Below are 21,177 nucleotides of genomic sequence, written 5' to 3'. Positions count from 1 at the left end.
TTATTCTTTTGATCTATAAGCATTTGGAAACAAAATGTTCATAATTTTTTCTACATTTAGGTATCTTTTCTTCAGTTCTCTCGGCCCACATCCCAAAATTCACCTAAATAAGTCCACGCATTATTTACATAATAATTCCGCTCAAACAAATTAGCATTAGGAAGCAGTTTTACACGTGTATGCTTACACTGACCAAAGAAAAACCCAAAAACTAAATAAATGCCCCAGTTCTTGCTAGAATAAATTTAGAATTTGCGAATCACCTTAGTCCGAATAGTACTATGTAGGAACTTATCATGGTTAATTATACTGTGAAGTTTAGTTTGATTTACAAGCATTGCGACCCAGATCTTTAAAAAAAGATACATATATTGGTACCTTTTCTTAACGCCACCTATGTAAGCTAGTCTCAAGTTCTAGATAAAGGAGGAATTTGTGATTCCAAGTTAAAACTTAAAGGGGCAACCAACCAGTCTCTTCTCCCATGCATTTCCAGATTGACACAAAGAAACCATAAAACTGAACAAGAGAGTAAGCAAACGCATGGTGCGCGCGAGCAAGCGAGAGAGAGAAAGAGAGAGAGCGCGCGCTCTAATTTCATTTCACAAATTTTTTTATGTTTTTATGAAGATTTTACTTCACAATAATACTTACCAAAAATGCTAAAAATTCCTTCTTTGTTTTGGCTGATGATGTCAGGTCCTATTTAGCTTGAAAGAAGATATTCATTTAGCCAAAGCAACAAGAAGGCCTCATATCCTAAAACGACAAAGAACATTATAGGCTTACAAAGCATAGGTACCCAAATTTTTTAGATGGGCCAAGGTTGCAACAATATCTAATAGAATAAACCAGCCCAGAATTCCACAATTACTTGGCGAAAGATTAACCATCAATGTCAAACTTGCCACGGCAGCAAGAGTGAAAAAGAAATTCCAGTGCACACCATATTCACCAACGTGAACCTATGATGAGGAAGGGAGCGACTTCTAACAGCTATAATACTGAAACTTTGGACACTGAAAAGGCATACTTTATTCATAGAATTGTACAGTATTTATAGGACAATACGTACAATCAAAGCAGCTAATCAATCCCTAATTCTTAGGAGATCCTTCAATCAAGGGATTACATCTAAACTAGCTTCCTAGAATAAATTCTAACAAATTTTCCTAAACATCTACTGTACCATATTTACAGAAGCAAATTATAATCAAATTTGCCAGCACATTCAAGGAGCAGATTATGATCAATCTGCCAGCTCATTCAACACTCCCCCTCAAGTTGGCATGTAAATATCGAACATGCCTAACTTGCTGACAAAAAAACTCAAAAGTAGTTCTAAAAAGACCTTTTGTGAAAATATTCACAACTTGTTCAGTTGTTGGAACAAAAGGCACGCACACGCTTCCATCTTCAGTCTTCTCTTTAATAAAGTGTCTGTCCACTTCGACATGCTTTGTTCTGTCATGTTGAACTGGATTATGAACAATGCTTATGGCAGCCTTATTGTCACAGTACAACTTTATTGGCAAACTCATAGGTCTTCTTAGTTCTTCCAAAAGTCTCTTGAGGCACAACATTTCACAAATTCCGTGTGCCATGGATCGATACTCAGCCTCGGCACTACTACGAGCCACCACATTTTGCTTCTTACTTCTCCATGTTACCAAATTTCCCCAAACAAATGTACAATATCCAGATGTAGACCTTCTATCACTAAATGATCCAGCCCAGCCCGCATCAGTATAAGCCTCAACACTTCTTTGCTCCTTCTTCTGGAAGAACAACCCTTTCCCAGGAGAGCTCTTTAGATACCTTAGGATTCGATATACAGCTTGTTGATGTTCTTCATGCGGAGAATGCATAAACTAGCTGACTAGGCTCACAGCAAAGGCAATATCAGGTCTAGTATGAGAGAAGTAAATCAACTTGCCTAGCAATCTCTGATATTGGCCTTTATCAATCAATTTCCCTTCCTTATTTCCAAACTTTAGATTTGGGTCAATTGGAGTTTCAGCTGGTCTACAACCACTCATTCCTGTTTCTTGTAACAAATCAAGTACATACTTTCGTTGTGACACTACAATTCCTTTCCTCGATCGTGCAACCTCCATTCGAGAAAGTACTTCAGCGGGCCTAAATCTTTTATCTCAAATTCTGAGGCAAGGTGCTCCTTCAGATTCTTTATTTCAACCATGTCATCTCCTGTAAGGATGATATCGTCGACATACACTATAAGAACTGTTGTTTTTCCTTCTAGTGAATGTCGGGTAAACATTGTGTGATCTGCTTGTCCTTGCACATACCCCTGCTTCTTTACGAATTGAGTAAACCTTTCGAACCAAGCCCGTGGAGACTGTTTTAGACCGTAAAGAGATCTTCGGAGTCTACATACCTTCAACTTATACTTTCCTTCAAAACCTGGTGGAGGATCCATATAGACTTCTTCCTCTAGTTGCCCATTCAAGAAAGCATTCTTCACATCCAACTGTTGGAGAGGCCAGTCAAGATTTACCACGATTGTCAAGAGGACTCTAATTGAATTTAGCTTAGCTACTGGAGCAAACGTCTCCAAATAGTCAACGCCATATGTTTGCGTGAATCCCTTAGCTACTAGGCGGGCCTTATACCTCTCCAAAGATCCATCTGCTCTGAATTTGGTGGTGAACACCCACTGGTTTCTTTCCCTTTGGTAGATCCACCAATTCGCGTGTCCCATTCTTTTCAAGAGCTCGCATTTCTTCCAAAATAGCCTCCCTCCACTCTGGAACTCGTAGAGCATCCTGCGCATTTTTTGGAATCTCCACAGTAGAAAGTTGTGAGATAAAGGCGGAATAATTGGGAGATAACTTTTCATAGGACAGAAACATAGAAATAGGATGTTTAGGAGTATTTCTGACACCTTTGCGTTTTGCAATCGGAAGATCCAAATCTGAGAAGGAATTAAAATTAGACTTTGTTGGAAGATTACTTTGAATTCCAGTGAGGTCTTGTGGATCAGACTTTTGATAGTGTTGAGAATCTTCAATCTTTTTCCCTTGTGAATGGAGACGTTTTTGGAGTAGGTTGCTGCCCCTGATCAAAATAGGTTGTTTGGGGGCCTGACCATGTTGAGATTGGATGCCCCGATTGTCAACTCCTTTTTTCTTCCAGTTTGGTGGTTTCCCATGAATCTTCCAACATGTTTCACGGGTATGAGAGTTTTTTTGCAATGATCGCACCATGGCTTTTTCCTTTTATCATCTTCATTTTTCACTGTTGCAAGTGCTGAAACATCTACAACAGGTTTTAGTTCAAGGTTCAAATCAGGTTTTAACATAACTTTCCTCCTAGTTTCCTCTCTCCTAATTTCGGAAAAGGTTTCACGAAGTGAAGGCACAGGGTTTTCTCCTAGGATTCGTGACCTGACCTCATCAACCTCCCAATTTAATCCTGCTAAAAAAAGGTAAACTCTCTCATTTTCTTCCCTTTTTCTTGCTTTCACACTATCGGCAGGGCACTCTCATTCATCATTGTAACACTGATCTAACTCCTGCCATAGAGATACCATTTTATTATAAAAAGCAATTACTTCCCTCTCACCCTGCTTAGCTTGCCAAAATTTACTTTTTAACTCAAATATCTGAGAAGCATTTTCTATATATGTCTCCCTAACGGCTTCCCACACATCCCTAGCAGTGGGTAGAAAAAGATAAGATTTACCTATGACTGGATCCATGGAATTTATTAGCCAGGCAATCACGAGTGAGTTCTCTGATCTCCAGGCATTCATCTTTGGGTCTCCTACTTCCGGCTTTTTCGTCTCTCCAGTCAGATGTCCTAGTTTTCCACGGCCATCGATTGCAAGCTTTACGGACTGTGCCCATTCCAGATAGTTCTTCCTGTTTAATCGATGAGAAGTTAGTTGGAAGGACATGTGAGTGGAATCGCCTCCTTGTGTCACCATTTTATCTGTCGGAGCTTCAAGAGAAGGACTTTCGGCTTCTGTTGATGTTGCAAAGTGGCACTCTCCGTGAAAGGCTGTTTTGGCCATAAGGTATTAGGAAGGAAAGTCCCGCTCTGATACCATGAAACTTTGGACACAGAAAAGGCATACTTTATTCATAGAATTGTACAGTATTTATAGGACAATAGGTACAATCAAAGCAGCTAATCAATCTCTAATTCTTAGGAGATCCTTCAATCAAGGGATTACATCTAAACTAGTTTCCTAGAATAAATTCTAACAAATTTTCCTAAATATCTACTGTACCATATTTACATAAGCAAATTATAATCAAATCTGCCAGCACATTCAAGGAGCAGATTATGATCAATCTGCCAGCTCATTCAACAAATACATAGAAAGTGATATAGACCGAAGAAATGCCCACCAAAAGCTGATGAAGAAAGGAACATAGTAACTTTGCAGGTAAATTTCATGAGAAGCATCTGTAACCAGTAGTACAGACATATGATGCATTTAATTCAACATACAACAGAATCATACATAGGTAAGTAGTACGTCAGAGAGAAAGTTCAAAACTAGAAGACTATGAAGCTTATGGACCCATCTAAAATTACCATTTTGACAGAACAATATGATGAGAAAAGTTAATGATGATTGCTGTAGCCAAACACAGGAAAATAAGAATATCTTGTGAAATAGAACTGTAAAGCATTAAACCAAAGATCTGGTTTCTCTGAGATGATTGTGGATTTTAATTTTGACATGACTATTGTTCTGGCTTCACTATTAGATGGAAGTGACTACACCATGCAAGTAAAACATTGGGCAATCCTGTCGCCAAATTTCGCAGTACACTAATTAAGAAAGTGACATGTCATTTTGAGAACATAAGGTGCAACAAAAATAAAAGAAACTAAAAAATAAAAACTAGGATTCTTACTATTCATTTAGCATGCTATCCACACTGCAAAGGATGACAACAACCAAAGGAAGGGGACCCCTAGTAAACAACATAATTTCAAAGTTGAGATATATTTGACCATAATCAGAAATACAGACAACAGATCAGTAAACCAAAAGTTCATGATTGAGACGAACTATCATGAGACATTCTCGAAAGCTTCTTTGTAATTTCGTGCAAGTATCATATAGGGTGGGGTAGGATACACTTTACTTTCAAGTTATTAACTCACCATTACCACGGGCTGAAATGGCCCAACAAAAAGGAATTAGGATTCCGTTTACCTGATAATCCACAGTTGATGTGAAAAAGATTCAAGCAAAGCCCAGAACTATAAGTGGACAAGTTGAAGAAATTGCATTTCTCAAATTCCTGGAAAATATAAGAGATTATTAAGAAACTGCCAGATTTCTTTATTGAAGGAGTAAAAGAAGAGAATCAATTAGATACTACAGACCAGAAATTAAATAATAGTTCTAAACTTCTGAATGAAACAACATGATCTGATTGTACTTCCATTACTTATATCAGAGGAATAAAAGTAATGGAACAGAAATTCTCACATTCATAATGAAGAAACATGATCTGACTGCATGTTTCAATATGAACGCACAGGTACAGGGGAATCAATTATGTACTGTAACATGGTTTCCCGGAAAATATTATTTCTTGATGAATCAAGAAAAAGCATCCTAGGTGACTAGTTGAAAGATATGCTTAGCACCCCAAAGAATCAAATGAATCAAATAGGATAATCAATTGGAAATTCGTGGAACGAAAAGATCATCTAAGAAAAACACGATAGCAGTGTACCTAATACAGGGGAATCTGTAGCATACTGTTTCCAGAGCTCGATAAAAAGAAATTAATATTCTGAATATTTTGTAGAGCAAAAACATGTGCCATTTTTGTCAGCGCTGCTAAATGAAACCTACTGAAGAACTCCAATACATGATTTCAAACCCCGTAGGCCTCACTCAAACTTATTAGACTCAAACAGAAGATGCAACAAAAGGGAAATGTGTAGTAGTGAAGAGTCAAATGCTGTTGAAAAGTATACTTTCAACATCCTTTAGATATAAAACCCCTTGATAGAAGCTTGAACATAGCAAGCAATTAGCAAACTTAGACACATATATATGTCATTGTGCAATTCTAAACATATAATGCAGCACTAATCTGAAATTATTACAAGAATGAGCCTAGACCTACTTCTTAGCAACGTACAAAGACCACATATAGATAGCAGATTTGTAGGATTTTTCTTTAGATTAATTTACATTCAATGTTCATGTATTTATATCTTGTACATTGCATCAGAGATAAGCCCATCCCTATTACTATGTGTCCCAACGTTAGGCCCGAATATTATGTTGTCCAGCTCTGTTTGGGCGTGCAGGGGTGTTAAGTGCCCCACAATGATGGAGGAATGGGTTGTTTGTCTCCTTACATGGTCTTTGAAAATGCTCATGAGCTAGCTTTTGAGGTTGAGTTAGGCTCAATGTCCATTTCTTCCCAATAATGAAACTGAAAAGCATTCCACTGGCACCATTCTTTTAATGCCTTCTAATCAATTATAAATAAAAGAATTCTGTGCATCTTATTTTTTCCATTCAAGCACCTTATGAATCTGATGAAATGCCAAAAGGTCAGTGAGTTTTGGACATCAAACATCACATCTAGACCATTAAAAAAAAAATCTTTTTTGTATGGGATGTTGGTGAGAATGAACATGACGAGGTTTTATTGCATCACCTAATTAAAAGAAAAAAAAAATTCTTTAGCCATCCACATTCTTTATTTAAGGGCACCATTATTGAGTTATCATTGAAGCTTTCTAGGTGCAAACTTAACTATAGAAATTCGGCCTACTTACGTGGTTGAGTGGTGCTATTTTCAACTCTTATCAGTTAGCCATAAACAAAGCGTGCAACAAATAAACTTAGGGGAAAATATCAAAGCATGGCAAGGGAAAAGTCAGTTCAAGTAACAATTCACTCCGCGCTGTATTTATTTTTCTTTTGCTTTCCACCAGCTATTTTGACATGGTTCATTTACATGCACAATTAACCAGCTTGGTTGCCACAGAGAGAACATAGGAGTAATAGCCTGAATACTCTTAAGAGAATTACACTGGGCCTGGTCTGTGTACATACTACCCTCCCCAGACCCCATTTGTGGGAGTACACTGGGAGCCCGTTTGGATTGGCTTATTTTAAGTGCTTTTAAGCCAAAATAGCTTTTGAGCCATTTTGTAGTGTTTGGATAAAGTAAAAAAGTACTTTTAATCACTTGCTTTTAAGCACTTGTTTTTAAGCAAAAATGACAAAAATAAGCCAAAAGCCAAAAGCTAGAATTCCTAACTTATGGCTTTTGGCTTAAAAGTCATTTACAACAAGCCCATCCAAACGGGCTCTGGGTCTGTTGATGTTGTTGTTGTTACTCTTAAGAGAATTAGGCCAAACTATATAGCACCATCTGCAAGAGGTAACATCTCATCAAAGCTCATGATAAAAGTTCAAACGAGAATCATCATTTACATTTTTGCAATTCCACGTGCTTGCTGTGAAACCAATGCATTTGCCACAATAAACGAACCTACTCCAATGTCCATCTGACATAAGAAGGTAAACATAAGGTGCCTAATTTCAGCTCCATTTTACATTACGTAAAAGTTTCATGAGAAAGTATTAAGTTGACAACCAGTATGAAGAACTTAAACAGAAACAATGAATCAATGATGTTGAGCTCAATACTGTGAGACTGTAAAATGAAGGAAGAATCGAGAAAAGAACTTTCATTATGACAACTTGCAAATAAGCCATTTTTGTGAAAAGCTACCCCGGATTCGTTTAACATGTCAATGCCTAAAATGAGACAGAAGAATCAAATTTCAGAACCATACGAGGTAACTTGCTATATTTGGAACAACATGAGTGTAGAAAGAGTAACACTAGCAATAACATAAAACACTCCTTGTTTATTCTAGAAACAATCGCACCAAATCATCCATTCTGTTCCTTCCAGAAATAACCCTTAATCTTACAATGGTTTAAATGTCTAACAGAGATTTGCGAAGGATAGCTCAATCCTACTTTTGTAGATTCTTAAAGAAACTTGATACAAAGAAAATAATAAACTGATGAAATCTAAAACCTAGCTCCAGTTTAGTTAAAAGATCGCTAGAACTGCGTTTAAGTCTTATAACTAAGCAAACTGCAGGTTGGGGTGCTCCACATCACTCAGGCGGCACATCAGTGCATGCACCAAGGTTTTAGCAAAAGTATGGCAAAAGAACCCAGATAGTAGTTTACCAAGCCAGTACCATAGGTCTCTGCTTTAGCATATCTTCTAGGAAATATCTTGAAGTCAACAGCCAGAATACATACGGATGTCAGAAGATTCTGCAGCAATCATCCCTAAAGAAATAAATAGTAACTCCAGAAATGAAAGGTGATTAAAGTAGATAAAAGCATTATGTAAATAATGATTATTCTGCATACCATAGAAACCCTATATGCAGATATATTTGTCCTGAGAGATCGGACCCCCTCTTCCTGAGAAACAGAAAATCCAGATCTGCATTGAACAAGAAGTACCTTTACATACAAGAAGCCACATGAAATACATGTAAACAGGTTAATGGAATGGCGATAGAATTCTGGATATCAGATATGAATTATGTGATTGATCACCTTCTAGCTACAATGAAGAAAGTCACCATCAAGGTCATCACAACTGCATTAATATATGTCCAATCTGCCAGAATCTGAGATCGAATGTTATTTTATCTATTATGAATATCAGGTATTAAATGAAGTTGTCAAAACTTAAGATCATTTAGCACGCAGGAAACAACTACTACTACAACAAATGACTAGAAATAATAACAAGTCAACAACTTAATCTTTTCTCATATTCATTCAGATGTCAAACAAATAGAGAACTTATTGCATCACTCATTTGACTTGATAAAATGAAACATAACCACTGTTAGTATTATGGCACAGACGGAGAACACTTACAGTAAAACATAAAATGGCTGGAAAAACAATCCAGAGTACATCAATAGTCACTGCAGCAAGATATGATCAAACAACAACTACCTAGTAAAATTCTACCAAGTGGGGTCTGGGGAGGGTAATGTGTACGCAGACCTTACCCCTACCCCGATAGGGCAGAGAGGCTGTTTCCGATAGACCCTCGGCTCAGAAAGATGGAAATAAGAAAAACAAGAAAAAACAATTCATTAGTAACTCCAGTAGAAATCGTAATAGTAACAGAAGCATAACAATCAAAAGATGGATGACATGCAATACAGTAACCAGGCCCGGGGCTCAGATAAACAGCAAGTATAGTGTGTATTCAACATAAACTGCAAGCCATCTAAGGCCAACCCTAATCCAACCCCGCCTCACCCCCGGAAAGAAGTAAGAAAAGTTCTACTACCCCCTAACCTACAACCCTAATACTTGACCTCCAGACCTTCCTATCAAGGGCCATGTCCTCGGAAACCCGCATTCGCTGCCTGATCACCTCTCCCCAATACTTCTTAGGCCTCCCTCTACCTCTTCTTGTACCCACCACCGCCAACCGCTCACACCTCCTTACCGGCGCATCAAGGCTTCTCCTCTGCACGTGTCCGAACCATCTGAGCCTTGCTTCCCGCATCTTGTCATCCACAGGGGCCACACCCAAGATATGATCCTATGTTCTTATTACAAACAACCACATTAATGTTATCATCTTTCTTTTTTGATGATGCAATGTTATCATCTTTCTTCAACAAGGCCTCTGCAGAATTAGGACCTGAATTGAGAAATAGAGACAATAACACTATGTTAGCTTCATATAACTAAAACTGCATGATCAATGCAAACTCCTTATAGAGGATCAGATGCCTAACAAGGGGGTATAGTGATAAAGTAATGGACCTAGAAACAAATGAAAAAGAAAAGGAAATGGAAATAAATAGCAACTAGAGTCACAAACTCGGTGTTAGGATTTCTTAAGTGAAACAGTATAACCAATCAAGCACTTATCAGTTTCAGCAACAATGAACACCCTAAAGGGTACAGGTCTTCAAGAAATTCATAGACCACTACAGGATCAACACATTAGTAAAAGATTTTAGTTGTTGTAAAATTGATAAAGACTTAATGTATTTGTTGTTTTCTCCGAGAAGACATTTTTATTTTCACTTAACGGCGTTACGGGATTGCACCCAAGGGTGTGCTACAGAGGTCAATGAAGCAAGAGGAGACAAAAACACTAGGTGATTTCTTTCCATCTACCTAAGCCTCGGTGGTCGGAGTTACCTGATATTTGTACTAGTGGGAGGTGACAGGTACCCGGTGGAATAACCAAGGTGCACGCAAGCTGGCTTGAACTTCACCGTCATTAAAAAAAAGCATTACGAGATTCACTCACAACTTCATAACTCAGAGCTTGTTTTGGCCAAGTGAAAGGGGTAAGCAATTATTCATTTGTTCTTGTTTTTGGAATTCTTGCGTTAGGATTTTTTCGTTTCATCCTCTTGTTTCAACTATATTGTTCGAACTCTTCAAAAATATTGTCGCATCCATGTCGGATCCTTAGTACACTACTTTTGGAGGATCCGACACACACCCGGCGATATTTTTAAAGAGTCCGAGCAACATACGCTTTAATGGCTTTTTTGGTCTAGAAAGCTTCCACATCCTCTCTCTCCGCAATGAAAGAGAAGTACATATCCTCATAACTTGTTTTAATATGTCCATCTCCTTTCTGTAATTCCTCTTCACATTTGTAATATCTATCAGGCAACTCAACATTTTTCTTTTTGGGGGTTGAAAGAAATTGAGATAACAGTACGTTACCAATGTTAGGTGCAATGAATAAGCAAATTTCCCGTTTGGCCATAGATCCTGGCTTCATTTTTTCAAAATAAAAAATTTGAAAACATTGTTTGTTTATGAAATATGATCATGTTTTGGAAAAAATATTCAAAATTTCAAGTTCCCAAAAACTGGTTTAGGGCAGTTTTAGGTGACAATTTTTCTTCCACTCACAAAACTTTAACTTTTCTTCAAATAAAATGCATGTCCAAACACAACTTCTAACTTTCAAAAATTATTTTTCAACACAACTACAAAAACTCTTTTTTCAAGTTTCAATCAAATCTACGTCCAAACTCTAGCTTAGTTTCTAATGACCGCTTGAGAAAGGCCACACTGATGGTATTTCCTCAATAAAGTACATTCGTTGCTGCTTGGTTTCATTCAGAACCTTTACATGAGAAATAGACCTAAGGTTATACGAAAACTCTAATTTCCCGGTTTTATTCCTTCAAATTTATTCCAAGTCCCGTTCACTTACTCTGAACATGTAGTCTAGAATATTTAGCCTACTTTATTTTAAGTATTCATACTCTTCCCAAACTAATCATTAGTCCAAGAGAGTGTCCACAGCTTCTGCCAACTGAAAGACCAAAAGCCCCTCAGAAAGCCTTTTCACAGACCTCAGTACAATAATGACTTGTTAACATACTGATAACTTGTTAACATGTAGGAGCCACACTAATGCACCATTCATTGCATCTTGTCTAGGAGGTTCAGTTAGTTCAGATCCTCTCCGGCTACAAAATTTGCTCTTTCAATACTAATTTGTCTTGAAGTATTTTGCATGACATCAAAGAGATATGCTCAAAAACTGCATTGACTTAATTATTTCTTGTTTGTGGATCTAGTTGAGCTTTTTTCGCCCAAAAACTAAGAACCAGTAGGATGTCTTTTTGGAGGATATAAAAATGAGTCTTTAAAATTCTAAGAGTTTATTATTTGATTCCAAAGCAACCCTATCACTATGAAAGACAGAAAATAACACAGTGGGTGATTGAATTTGGAATAATGTTTCCAGTCCTTTCTTTACTCTCTATCAGTCAAAATATAACAAAATAATAACCTTCTCTGTTTCTTTTGTTAAAAAATGACTGCAAATATTCAGATTCCAATAAAAAATTAATCCACCAAAACAAAAACAAAAGCTAGGTGATTTTCTCCCATCAGTCTAAGCCTTGATGGACAACTTTACGGGTTACCTATGCTGGCAGAAGACAGCACGCACCTAATAAATTAGTCAAAGTGCATGCAAGCTAGCCCGAACACTATCATTATAAAACTAAATAAGCAAATAGAAACTAATAATGTATTCAAACGAAAACCATTTCCTTATGAACATTTTTGGTTTAAACATTTATTAAATGACAAGAAAATAATAGTACTACTTAATATTACAGGAGGAGAACACGGGACACTACTCATCTCTAATTAGGACACACTATCTTCTATATGGTTCCAATTTTATTGGATACCCTGACGGCACATTGTTTAGGCCTCAAATGTAAGCTATATAGCATCTAAAGTAGGGAAGCCGAAAAAACATAAACATAAAAATAATTAACCAAACTTAATACTGAGAAGCTAAGATAATTCGTATATTCGTAAAACAGAAATGAATTAAATGTTATGACAGGACAAAAATGATACAATATTGTGCTATTTCCCACCTTTTTTGGTGCTGGAATATACTGAACGTAGAAATAGAATCATCTGAATCACAAAACAAAAAACAAAATTAAAATATAAACAAACAATACAAGAATAAAAATTAATCAAACATTATAGGAACGGCTTCGTACAGAGAGAGTAGTGATGAGAAGAAATAGTTCCAGCATTGAAGTTCCTGATAAATTGCTTACAAACCTGAAAACGAAAATTTAAATCAATATAAACGTGGAAACTTTGCAATTTGTTATTCGAAATAAGTGAAAAAAGAAATCCGTACTCTTCCTTCCGGAGGATCCATCGCCGTGCAGTGTGGAAGCTGTTGCCCGGCGGAACTTGAAAATTTTGAACTGGAATGAGGTGAAATTCACAAATTCATAAAACTAAAGTAAATATAAGTAGCTACGTGGCATCTCTTATCACATTTTTTGTCTTTTTTTTTTTTTTTTTTTTTGCAGTTTCCTTCCAACATAAAACCATTCACGAAGAGTTGCAATTAGTAGACATAAATAAGTCGGGCAACCGTTCCCAAAAACATCCGTAACAACCTCTTAGAGTTTGCAACCAAACTCCAAATCTGAAATCAAGACCTCCTACAGGAATGCAATATTCAACCTACACATGCTGCGGGGCAGATATCATAAAGCTCAACTTTCTCAAAGTTACATAAAAAAATACTGGCATGTCTCGATCTGGCTTTATCAAATGCAGTGCCGGGCCAAGGGTGAAGCTTTGGGCCTCAACTTTTTGGGCCCCAAATTTTTCTATTAATTTATTTTTAGAAGAATATTAGTATTTTATATGAGAACTTACAGATTTCTGATAGTAAAAAAGTAAGATTAAATTGTTCAATGAAAAATGTCTTTTTGGGAATCACTCTCTAGCCCATAAATTGAGAAAGAATTCTATTATTAATTCATAACTCAAAAAAAGGTTGAAACTTTAATACAATCTCACAACGTGCCCTTGATAAATTATTCCCAAGCAATAAAAACCTTAAATTAGAAAGTATATCTATATACGGCTAAAATCGAAGAGTCCGATTTTATGATCATTATGACATTCCATAGCCCGTCTCCAGAAGGCTCGAGGCACAGCTCGAGGTTCGACCCCGAGGGTTCCCTGTGTTCGACCTCGGGGCAGAGCAAATCGGTGGCTATCATGGACAAGCGAGAAAATTCCCAAGGCACGTGGTCAAAGCTGACAACGCCTGCAAGAGCATTACAGGTCTATACCAGACCATTAAATAGTTGTACCAGCTATATTTCTTTGCAATAATTATAAATGTACCATGTTGGGATTTCCCCTCCTATATAAAGGGGACCCTTATCATTTTGTAACACACATGATATTCAATACAAGAACAAGAACATTCTCTGCTCTTCAACTTAAACATAGTCTACTGTCCCTCCTTTGATTTAATTGCTTACGTTATTGTGTTTTATTGATTGTTCTTCATTTATTACTCATCATTGATCATAAAGAGCTGCCATCAAGGCCCTCATAACTGTTAGTTCTTCATCCACCGTCCCCAGTCATGCTCTTTAGCTCGACCTCGAGGCCCAACGTAGGCCAGCTCGAGACCCCGATTCACGACCATTCGGTTTGCATAACATACTTGTATACGGCAAAATCGAGGGGTCCAATTTCCCGTCATTAAGGCATTTCGGAGGGTCACCTCAAAGCCTCGAGGCTGCTAAGATGCATTTCTCCTTCCTCGGAGCTCGTCGACACCCCGCCTGAAGGGAATATCGACCGAGGATAGAGTAAAAATGGGGAGTTCCCAAGACACACAGCTAAGTCTGACAAAGCCTAGCCGGCCTACTCTGAACCTGAATCAGGGTGTCACATCTAGCTGTCCCGTCTCCATATCTTTACAATTAATGTATGTCGTACCATATAAGGTCTCCCCTTCTATATAAAGGGGATTCTTACCATTTTGTAGAGAACTATTGTTGCTCCAACTATTCTACACGAAATATATGCTAACTCTCTCTCTTTTCTCTCTAACATACTCTCTCGATATTGTTGTTCTTATTTACTATCTTCATACTTGTTCTTCATTTATTGTTTATCATTGGCCATAAAGAGCCTCCTTTAATTATATCACGACTGTTAGCCCTTCCTCGACTGCCCCTAATAGCTCGAGCCCGAGCCCGGGAATCGACCTCGAGGCCCCAAATCGACAAGCTCGAGGCCCTGAATAGCTAACTCATCGGTTCGATTATAACTCTATTTTAGCTCGCATTTCGTCCTTAAACTTCACACACATAGCATCAACTGCTTTACAACTAGCATAAACATAGATCACGTATTTTTAGAGTCCCATCAACAAATTTAACTGTTATTACCATTTTCACGGTAAACAGTTTGGCGCCCACCGTGAGGCTAAAAATAACAGTGATTGTTTTCTTGCTGGTTTCGTTACAAAACGCAAGTTATCTTTCACACTTTTTCTTGTCCAAGATCTTCGATTTCAGGTCAATATGTCTGGCTCAGTAAACAGAGTTGAGAACGACGACCTCAAAAATCACGGAGAAAATGGTGTGGGTCTTCCAATTGTTGGTGCGTCACCACGGAACCCCGAGAACGTACCTAGACCGATTCCAGCGGACGCGGGCTCGCGCGACGCACAGCAGATCCACGAAACCTCACGCACCGACAGGAGCATACAACGAGGCGACCAACAGGAAGCCCAAAAAACCCCAACTCGGGAAGAACGGGAAGTTAGCCTTCATGTTATTTTTCAAATATTGCAGGCACAACACCTGGCTATCGCTCAACTGCAAAGCCACCCAAAAACTCCCAGCACCGTAGCATCGGGAACAACTCCCCCCGCCGAACAGGTACCGGAGAGATCGAGCAATAATGGTTCCATAGCCGACCCTGCTATCATAAAAATGCTCGAGGATCTTACCAGAAGGATCGATTCGGGCGAGAAAATGATAGCAGCCAACGACAAGAAGGTCGAAACTTACAACTCCAGGGTCGACCAAATCCCGGGCGCGCCCCGGTCCTGAAAGGCGTAGACTCAAAGAAGTTCGTGTAGCGGCCGTTCCCGGAGGAAGCGGCTCCGAAACCCATTCCAAAGAAGTTCAGAATGCCAGAACTCCCAAAATACAATGGGACCTCAGACCCCAACGAGCACGTTACCGCCTACACGTGCGCAATAAAGCGCAATGACATAAAATACGACGAGATCGAGTCCGTCTTGCTGAAGAAGTTCGGGGAAACGCTCACGAAGGGGGCCATGATGTGGTACCACAACTTAGCTCCCAACTCCATAGACTCATTTGCCATGCTGGCAGACTCCTTCATAAAGGCACACGCCGGTGCCATCAAAATAGCAACGAGGAAGTCTGACGTATTCAAGATCAGGCAGAGGGAGAATGAAATGCTGCGAGAGTTCGTATCTCGCTTCCAAACGGAACAAATGGAACTACCCCCGGTCTCCGACGATTGGGCGGTACAGGCCTTCACTCAAGGCCTGAACGAGCGGAGCTTAGTGCCCTCAAGGCAGCTAAAAGAGAATCTGAGCGAGTATCCTACCGTAACCTGGTCGGACGTCTACCACCAATACCAGTCAAAGATCAGGCTCGAAGATGATCAATTAGGAGCCCTTTCGGGCACAGTATACTCGAGCAGGCTCTTAGCAAAGGAATCGAAGCCAAATAAAGAAAGGTATCAGCCATACACCGAAGACATGAGAAACGCCCCAAGATGCAACCCGCCTCGCAATGACCGATTGATCAACCGAGGGCAGAATCCTCGGGGACTCATTAACAAAACCGGATTCGACGGGAACACTGGGCTAACAGGGGCACCACGTCTATTAGAATACAACTTCAACATTGATGTTTTAGACATCGTGTTCGCCATCGGCAAAATCAAGGATACCAGATGGCCCAGGCCTGTACAGTCGGATCTTTCCCAAAGGAATCATAACTTGGTATGCGAATTTCACAACACGCATGGCCACAGAACCGAGGATTGTCACCAGCTCCAAGAGGAAGTAGCCAGGCTACTCAATAAAGGTCATCTCAGAGAATTCTTGAGCGACCAAGCCAAAAATCAGTTTCGGGAAAGAGAGGCGGCCAAGAAGAACGAAGCAAACGAGCCACGACATGTTATCCACATGAAATTAGGGGGCGTCGACGCTCCCCAAGAACCCGTGATGAGAAGGACAAAAATATCCATCACCAGAGAAAAGCGAACCCGAGGATACGTACCGAAGATGCCCTCATATTCAGCGAGGAGGACTCCGAGACCTTGTCCCAACCTTATAACGATGCAATGGTAATCTCTTTCCTCGTAAATACATTTTAAATAAAACGTGTACTCATGGATCTAGGTAGCTCGGCCAGCATTATCAGGTCGAAGGTAATAGAGCAGCTCGGATGGCCATCGGGATGAAATTTGGACTTAAGAGATTGCTGGTGTGCCTGGTTTCTGGTATTTTCGCATCTGCGGAAAAGGAACCGCAGATGCGGTTGCGCAGGTGCGGAAGGAAGGTATGCAGGTGCGAGTTCTTGGAAGGTTTGCTGTTTCCGCAGGTGCGGGCTTGGGGCCGCATCTGCGATGCCGCAGATGCGGTAGATGAGTCGCAGAAGCGAATTGGCGTGGCCTTGGTATTTCCGCAGAAGCGGACAGGTATCCGCAGAAGCGGGATCCGCAAATGCGGAGAGATGACCGCAGAAGTGGTCGTGGACTTAATGAAGATCCGCAGAAGCGGAGGTATAACCGCAGAAACGGTAGCCGCAAATGCGGTAAAGGAACCGCAGATGCGAAAATCACTGTTCAGAGAAGAGTTTTAAAGCTCATTTTGTTCCGCGAGCTTAAGTTCATTTCCACCATTTTTGATCGACCTTGAGAGCTCTTGGACGGAAATTGAAGGGGATTTCGACTAGGTGTGATTGGAGGTGAGTTCCTTGACCAAATACGTGATTTAATGGTAGAATTAACGTGGAAATTTGTGGGAATTCATCAAAAGAAGGTAAAGCTAGGGCTTGGGAATTTGGTATTTCAAAGTGGAATTTGAGGGGTCAAATGGACTCCGATTTTGGTAATTTTGATATGTATAGACTCGTGGCGAGATAAGGAATCCAGTGATGTTAATTTTCTGATTTTTCGAGAAGTGGGCCCGTGGATCGGGTTATGCCAATTTCGTGAATTTCGATATTTTTCGAGTCTTTTCGATTTGGTTATATTCCCTTAGCCTATTGTAACGTATTCGTTGTGGTTTTGATCAGATTCGACGCGCGAGGAGGTCGATTCGCGAGGCAAGGGCATAGCGAGCTAGGATTTTGGCTGGCTTGAGGTGAGTAATGATAGTAAATGATATCCTGGGGGTTTGAAACCCCGGATTTGCACAACGTAGTGCTGTATTGAGGTGAAACACGCGCTTAATGGCGAGCGCGGGGTTGTTTACTACTGGGGATTGTGACTTGGTCCGTCCCGATTAATACTTTTACCGCGTATTTGACTGAAATGTATTTGTTACCAACATGATTTGGGCCTATTGCCACATTTTGGGCTTCATGCCGACTACTTGAATCCTTCGTGGATTTTTATCACTGTTTCCTCACTATTTTGATATACTACTTGAACTCAGTCCTGTTGATTATACTGTTTTACAAACTCAGTTGTTTTAATTGAACTTTGAGACTTAAATGATATTTCCACTGTTGTTTGGGCTGAGCACTACTATTTTATTGATGCCTGAGGGGCTTATGATATTTTTTGGACTGAGTGAGGCTTCCAGGCTTCGAGTGTATTGTGAGGAGGCTTTCAGGCCTCGAGTGTATTGTGAGGAGGCTTTCAGGCCTCGAGTGTATTGTGAGGAGGCTTTCAGGCCTCGAGTGTGATGTGAGAAGGCTTTCAGGCCTTATGTTGATATAGCGCTTGGGCCGTAAGGGGCCCCTCCGGAGTCTGCACACCCACAGTGAGCGCGGGTACCCATGTGATTTGAGAGTGAGCCCGAGGGGCTGATACTATGCTGTGTGACTGAGATTGAGCCCGAGGGGCTGTTACTGTACTGAGCGATTGATACTGGGCCCGAGGGGCAGTTTTACTATTCACTATTCATTTACTGTTTTACCTGATTTACCTGTCTTTAAGAAAATGAGACTTCATTTGACATTTTTCTGTTTTACTGTTTAAAGTGATTTGCTGCCTGATATAGCATTGTCTTGTGCACTTATGTGTTTTCATGCCTTCAGTTATTATTTATTATTATTACTCACTGGGTCGGAGCAGTCACATTACTCCCTGCACTATGTGTGCACATTCAGGCATAGCAGAGTCCGCTCCTGAGCACTGATATTCTTTACAGGCAGGCAGCAAGTTGGAGCTTCGAGGTAGCTATTGACGTCCGCAGCCCCTTGACTTCCCTATTTTATGTTATTTCAGTTCCTTCAGACTATTTTATCAGATATTCTATTTCTTAGACTTATAGTAACTGTAGTAGCTCATGACTTGTGACACCCCGGTTTGGGCTGTGTCGGGATGGTTTCCCTTGCTATTGTCGTTGTTCTCGCTTTTATAACTGTTTATACGCGTTGTGGATCTATTAATGCTAAGAAATTGTTAAAAGAGGTGTTTTCATTTTGTTCTGGCTGGCCTTGTCTTCACGAGAGGCTCCATCACGGCCGGGGTTTGGAAACTGGGCCGTGACAAGTTGGTATCAGAGCCTAGGTTACTAGGTCTTGCGAGTCATGAGCCGGTTTAGTAGAGTCTCGCGGAGCGGTATGGGGACGCTTGTATTTCTCCTCGAGAGGCTGCAGAATCTTTAGAAAAATTCCACATTCTTGAAATTCTTGTCATGCGAACTTGTTGATCCGAATACTAAACTTCTCCTTATTCTATTCTCTCACAGATGGTGAGGACACGAGCTACAGGACGTGACGGACGACCACCAGTGCCACCTACTAAGGCCACCAGAGGCCGTGGATGCAGTCGTGGTCGTGGCCGAGGCAGAGCAGCGAGGGCAGCATCTATTGATCCACCAGCTGCCCCAGTTCCGGATCAGGCTCCAGCAGTACCAGTTCAGGCACCAGCTCTGCCCATCATGATTCCTGGCCTTCAAGAGACTTTGGCTCAGATTTTGACAGTTTGTACTGGCCTGGCTCAGGTCGTTTCAGCCATCACAGTAGCAGCTACTTCGCAGGCTGGGGGAGGCAATCAGACCCTCGTTGCTCGCACACCTGAGGAGGGAGTGCAAGGATTACAGACTCCAGAGGCACCTCCAACTCAGCCAGTTGCACCTGTGCAGGAGTTTAGGGTTCCAGCTATGCCCGAGGATGAGCAGCTTCATCTTGAGAGGTTTGGTACATTTAGTGGTGCTGGGGGCGAGGATGCCCAGGGTTTTCTTGACAGGTGTCAGCGTATGCTCCGTATAGCGGGGATCCTTGAGTCCAGTGGTGTGGCTTTTACTACTTTTCAGTTTACTGGGGCTGCCTTCACTTGGTGGGAGACGTATGAGAGGCGTAGGCCGACCGGTGCAGCACCTTTGACTTGGCAGGAGTTCTCCACTCTCTTCTTGGAGAAGTATGTACCGCAGTCCCGCAGAGAGGAGCTGCGCAGGCAATTTGAGTGGCTACGGCAGGGAGATATGACTGTGTCCCAGTATGAGATGAGGTTTTCAGAGTTGGCTCGTCATGCCGGTGAGCGGATGGGTCGTACCACGTTCTTTGCCTCCGTGATGATATTTGTTCGCCAGGTCATGAACGATCTGGATCAGTTGCAAAAGGGTCTTGCACGCAGGCCCGCGGCGATGCCGAGTGATGCCCCGCGGGCCCCAGGATTTGAAGCTTTGATGTATTCTTAAATAATCGAGTCTGTAGTTTTNGGCCAGTTCCAGTAGGGTCGGGGTGATCTCTTTCAGGCCCGCTCAGTCGGCTCGTCCCGAGTATCGTAGTGCATCTTCAGGTCGTGGGTATCATGGTTCTCAGTAGAGTCAGCCTTCACTCAGCGCTCTTCCAGCACAGAGTTCATCTCGTGCTCCGTCTGCTCATGGTTCTTCCAGGCCGAGTGCGTCAGCTAGTCACTCGGGCGCGAGGGATTCCCTTCAGTCCCATTCCCCAGCACCTGGGAGTTGTTATGAGTGCGGAGAGTTTGGGCATATGTGGAGGCAGTGTCCTCGTCGTGCTGCTAGGTCATCTCAGCAGAGGGGCCAGCCCTCGTCTTCTGGTCCAGTTTCTTCAGCACCCGCCCCGCCAGCTAGGGGAGAGGGTCAAACAGCCAGGGGTCGCCCCAGGGGAGGTGGTCGATCGAGCGGTGGTCAGGTTCGCTTTTATGCTCTTCAAGGCAGGATAAATGCTATTGCTTCAGATGCTGTTATTACAGGTATTATTTCAGTCTGCCACAGAGATGCCTCAGTCTTATTTGATCCTGGTTCCACCTATTCCTATGTGTCCTCATATTTTGCTCATTATTTGGGTACGACCCGAGGGTGTCTTGCTTTACCTATTCATGTATCTTCTCGGTGGGCGATACTGTTGTTGTAGACCATGTATACCGGTCATGTTTGGTTACTATTGGGGGTCTGGAGACCCGAGTTGATCTGTTGCTATTGAGCATGGTGGATTTTGATGTTATTTTGGGCATGGACTGGCTATCTCCGTGTCATGCTATCCTAGACTGTCATGCTAAGACAGTCACTCTGGCTATACCGGGCGTACCGAGGATCGAGTGGCGTGGTATGACTGACTATGTTCCTAGCA

General features: G+C 41.0%; 1 protein-coding gene and 1 long non-coding RNA gene across 2 annotated transcripts; both read right to left on the bottom strand.

Moving 5' to 3' along the window:
- Positions 1-5,226: 5,226 nt before the first annotated feature.
- Positions 5,227-9,434, bottom strand: LOC109243219 (uncharacterized protein At4g17910-like). The gene is made up of 6 exons (XM_019410134.1): positions 9,399-9,434; positions 8,609-8,682; positions 8,417-8,492; positions 8,228-8,317; positions 7,454-7,527; positions 5,227-5,285 (listed from the first exon to the last, which is right to left on the bottom strand). Exons 1-6 carry the CDS (start codon positions 9,432-9,434, stop codon positions 5,228-5,230), a joined length of 408 nt encoding a protein of 135 aa, XP_019265679.1. The 3' UTR covers position 5,227.
- Positions 9,435-9,694: 260 nt separating this feature from the next.
- LOC109243220 lies at positions 9,695-13,119 on the bottom strand. The gene is made up of 4 exons (XR_002070514.1): positions 12,738-13,119; positions 12,592-12,655; positions 12,460-12,502; positions 9,695-9,722 (listed from the first exon to the last, which is right to left on the bottom strand). It is a non-coding gene; the product is annotated as an uncharacterized LOC109243220 (long non-coding RNA).
- Positions 13,120-21,177: the final 8,058 nt, after the last annotated feature.

The sequence above is a fragment of the Nicotiana attenuata genome, unplaced genomic scaffold (genome assembly GCF_001879085.1).
Source record: "Nicotiana attenuata strain UT unplaced genomic scaffold, NIATTr2, whole genome shotgun sequence".
Lineage (NCBI taxonomy): Eukaryota > Viridiplantae > Streptophyta > Magnoliopsida > Solanales > Solanaceae > Nicotiana > Nicotiana attenuata.
The sequence above is the reverse complement of the archived record's forward strand: the minus strand, read 5'-3'. Positions and strand labels throughout refer to the sequence as shown.

What these genes read in the sequence shown, in the direction of transcription:
- LOC109243219 (XM_019410134.1), bottom strand. Translation starts at nt 9,434, where the DNA reads ATGCGGGTTTCCGAGGACATGGCCCTTGATAGGAAG. An exon ending in TTCTTCATTGTAGCTAGAAG is followed by an intron (nt 8,493 to 8,608) that starts GTGATCAATCAC and finishes TGTTCAATGCAG; the next exon opens with ATCTGGATTTTCTGTTTCTC. An exon ending in CTGCATATAGGGTTTCTATG is followed by an intron (nt 8,318 to 8,416) that starts GTATGCAGAATA and finishes TGATTGCTGCAG; the next exon opens with AATCTTCTGACATCCGTATG.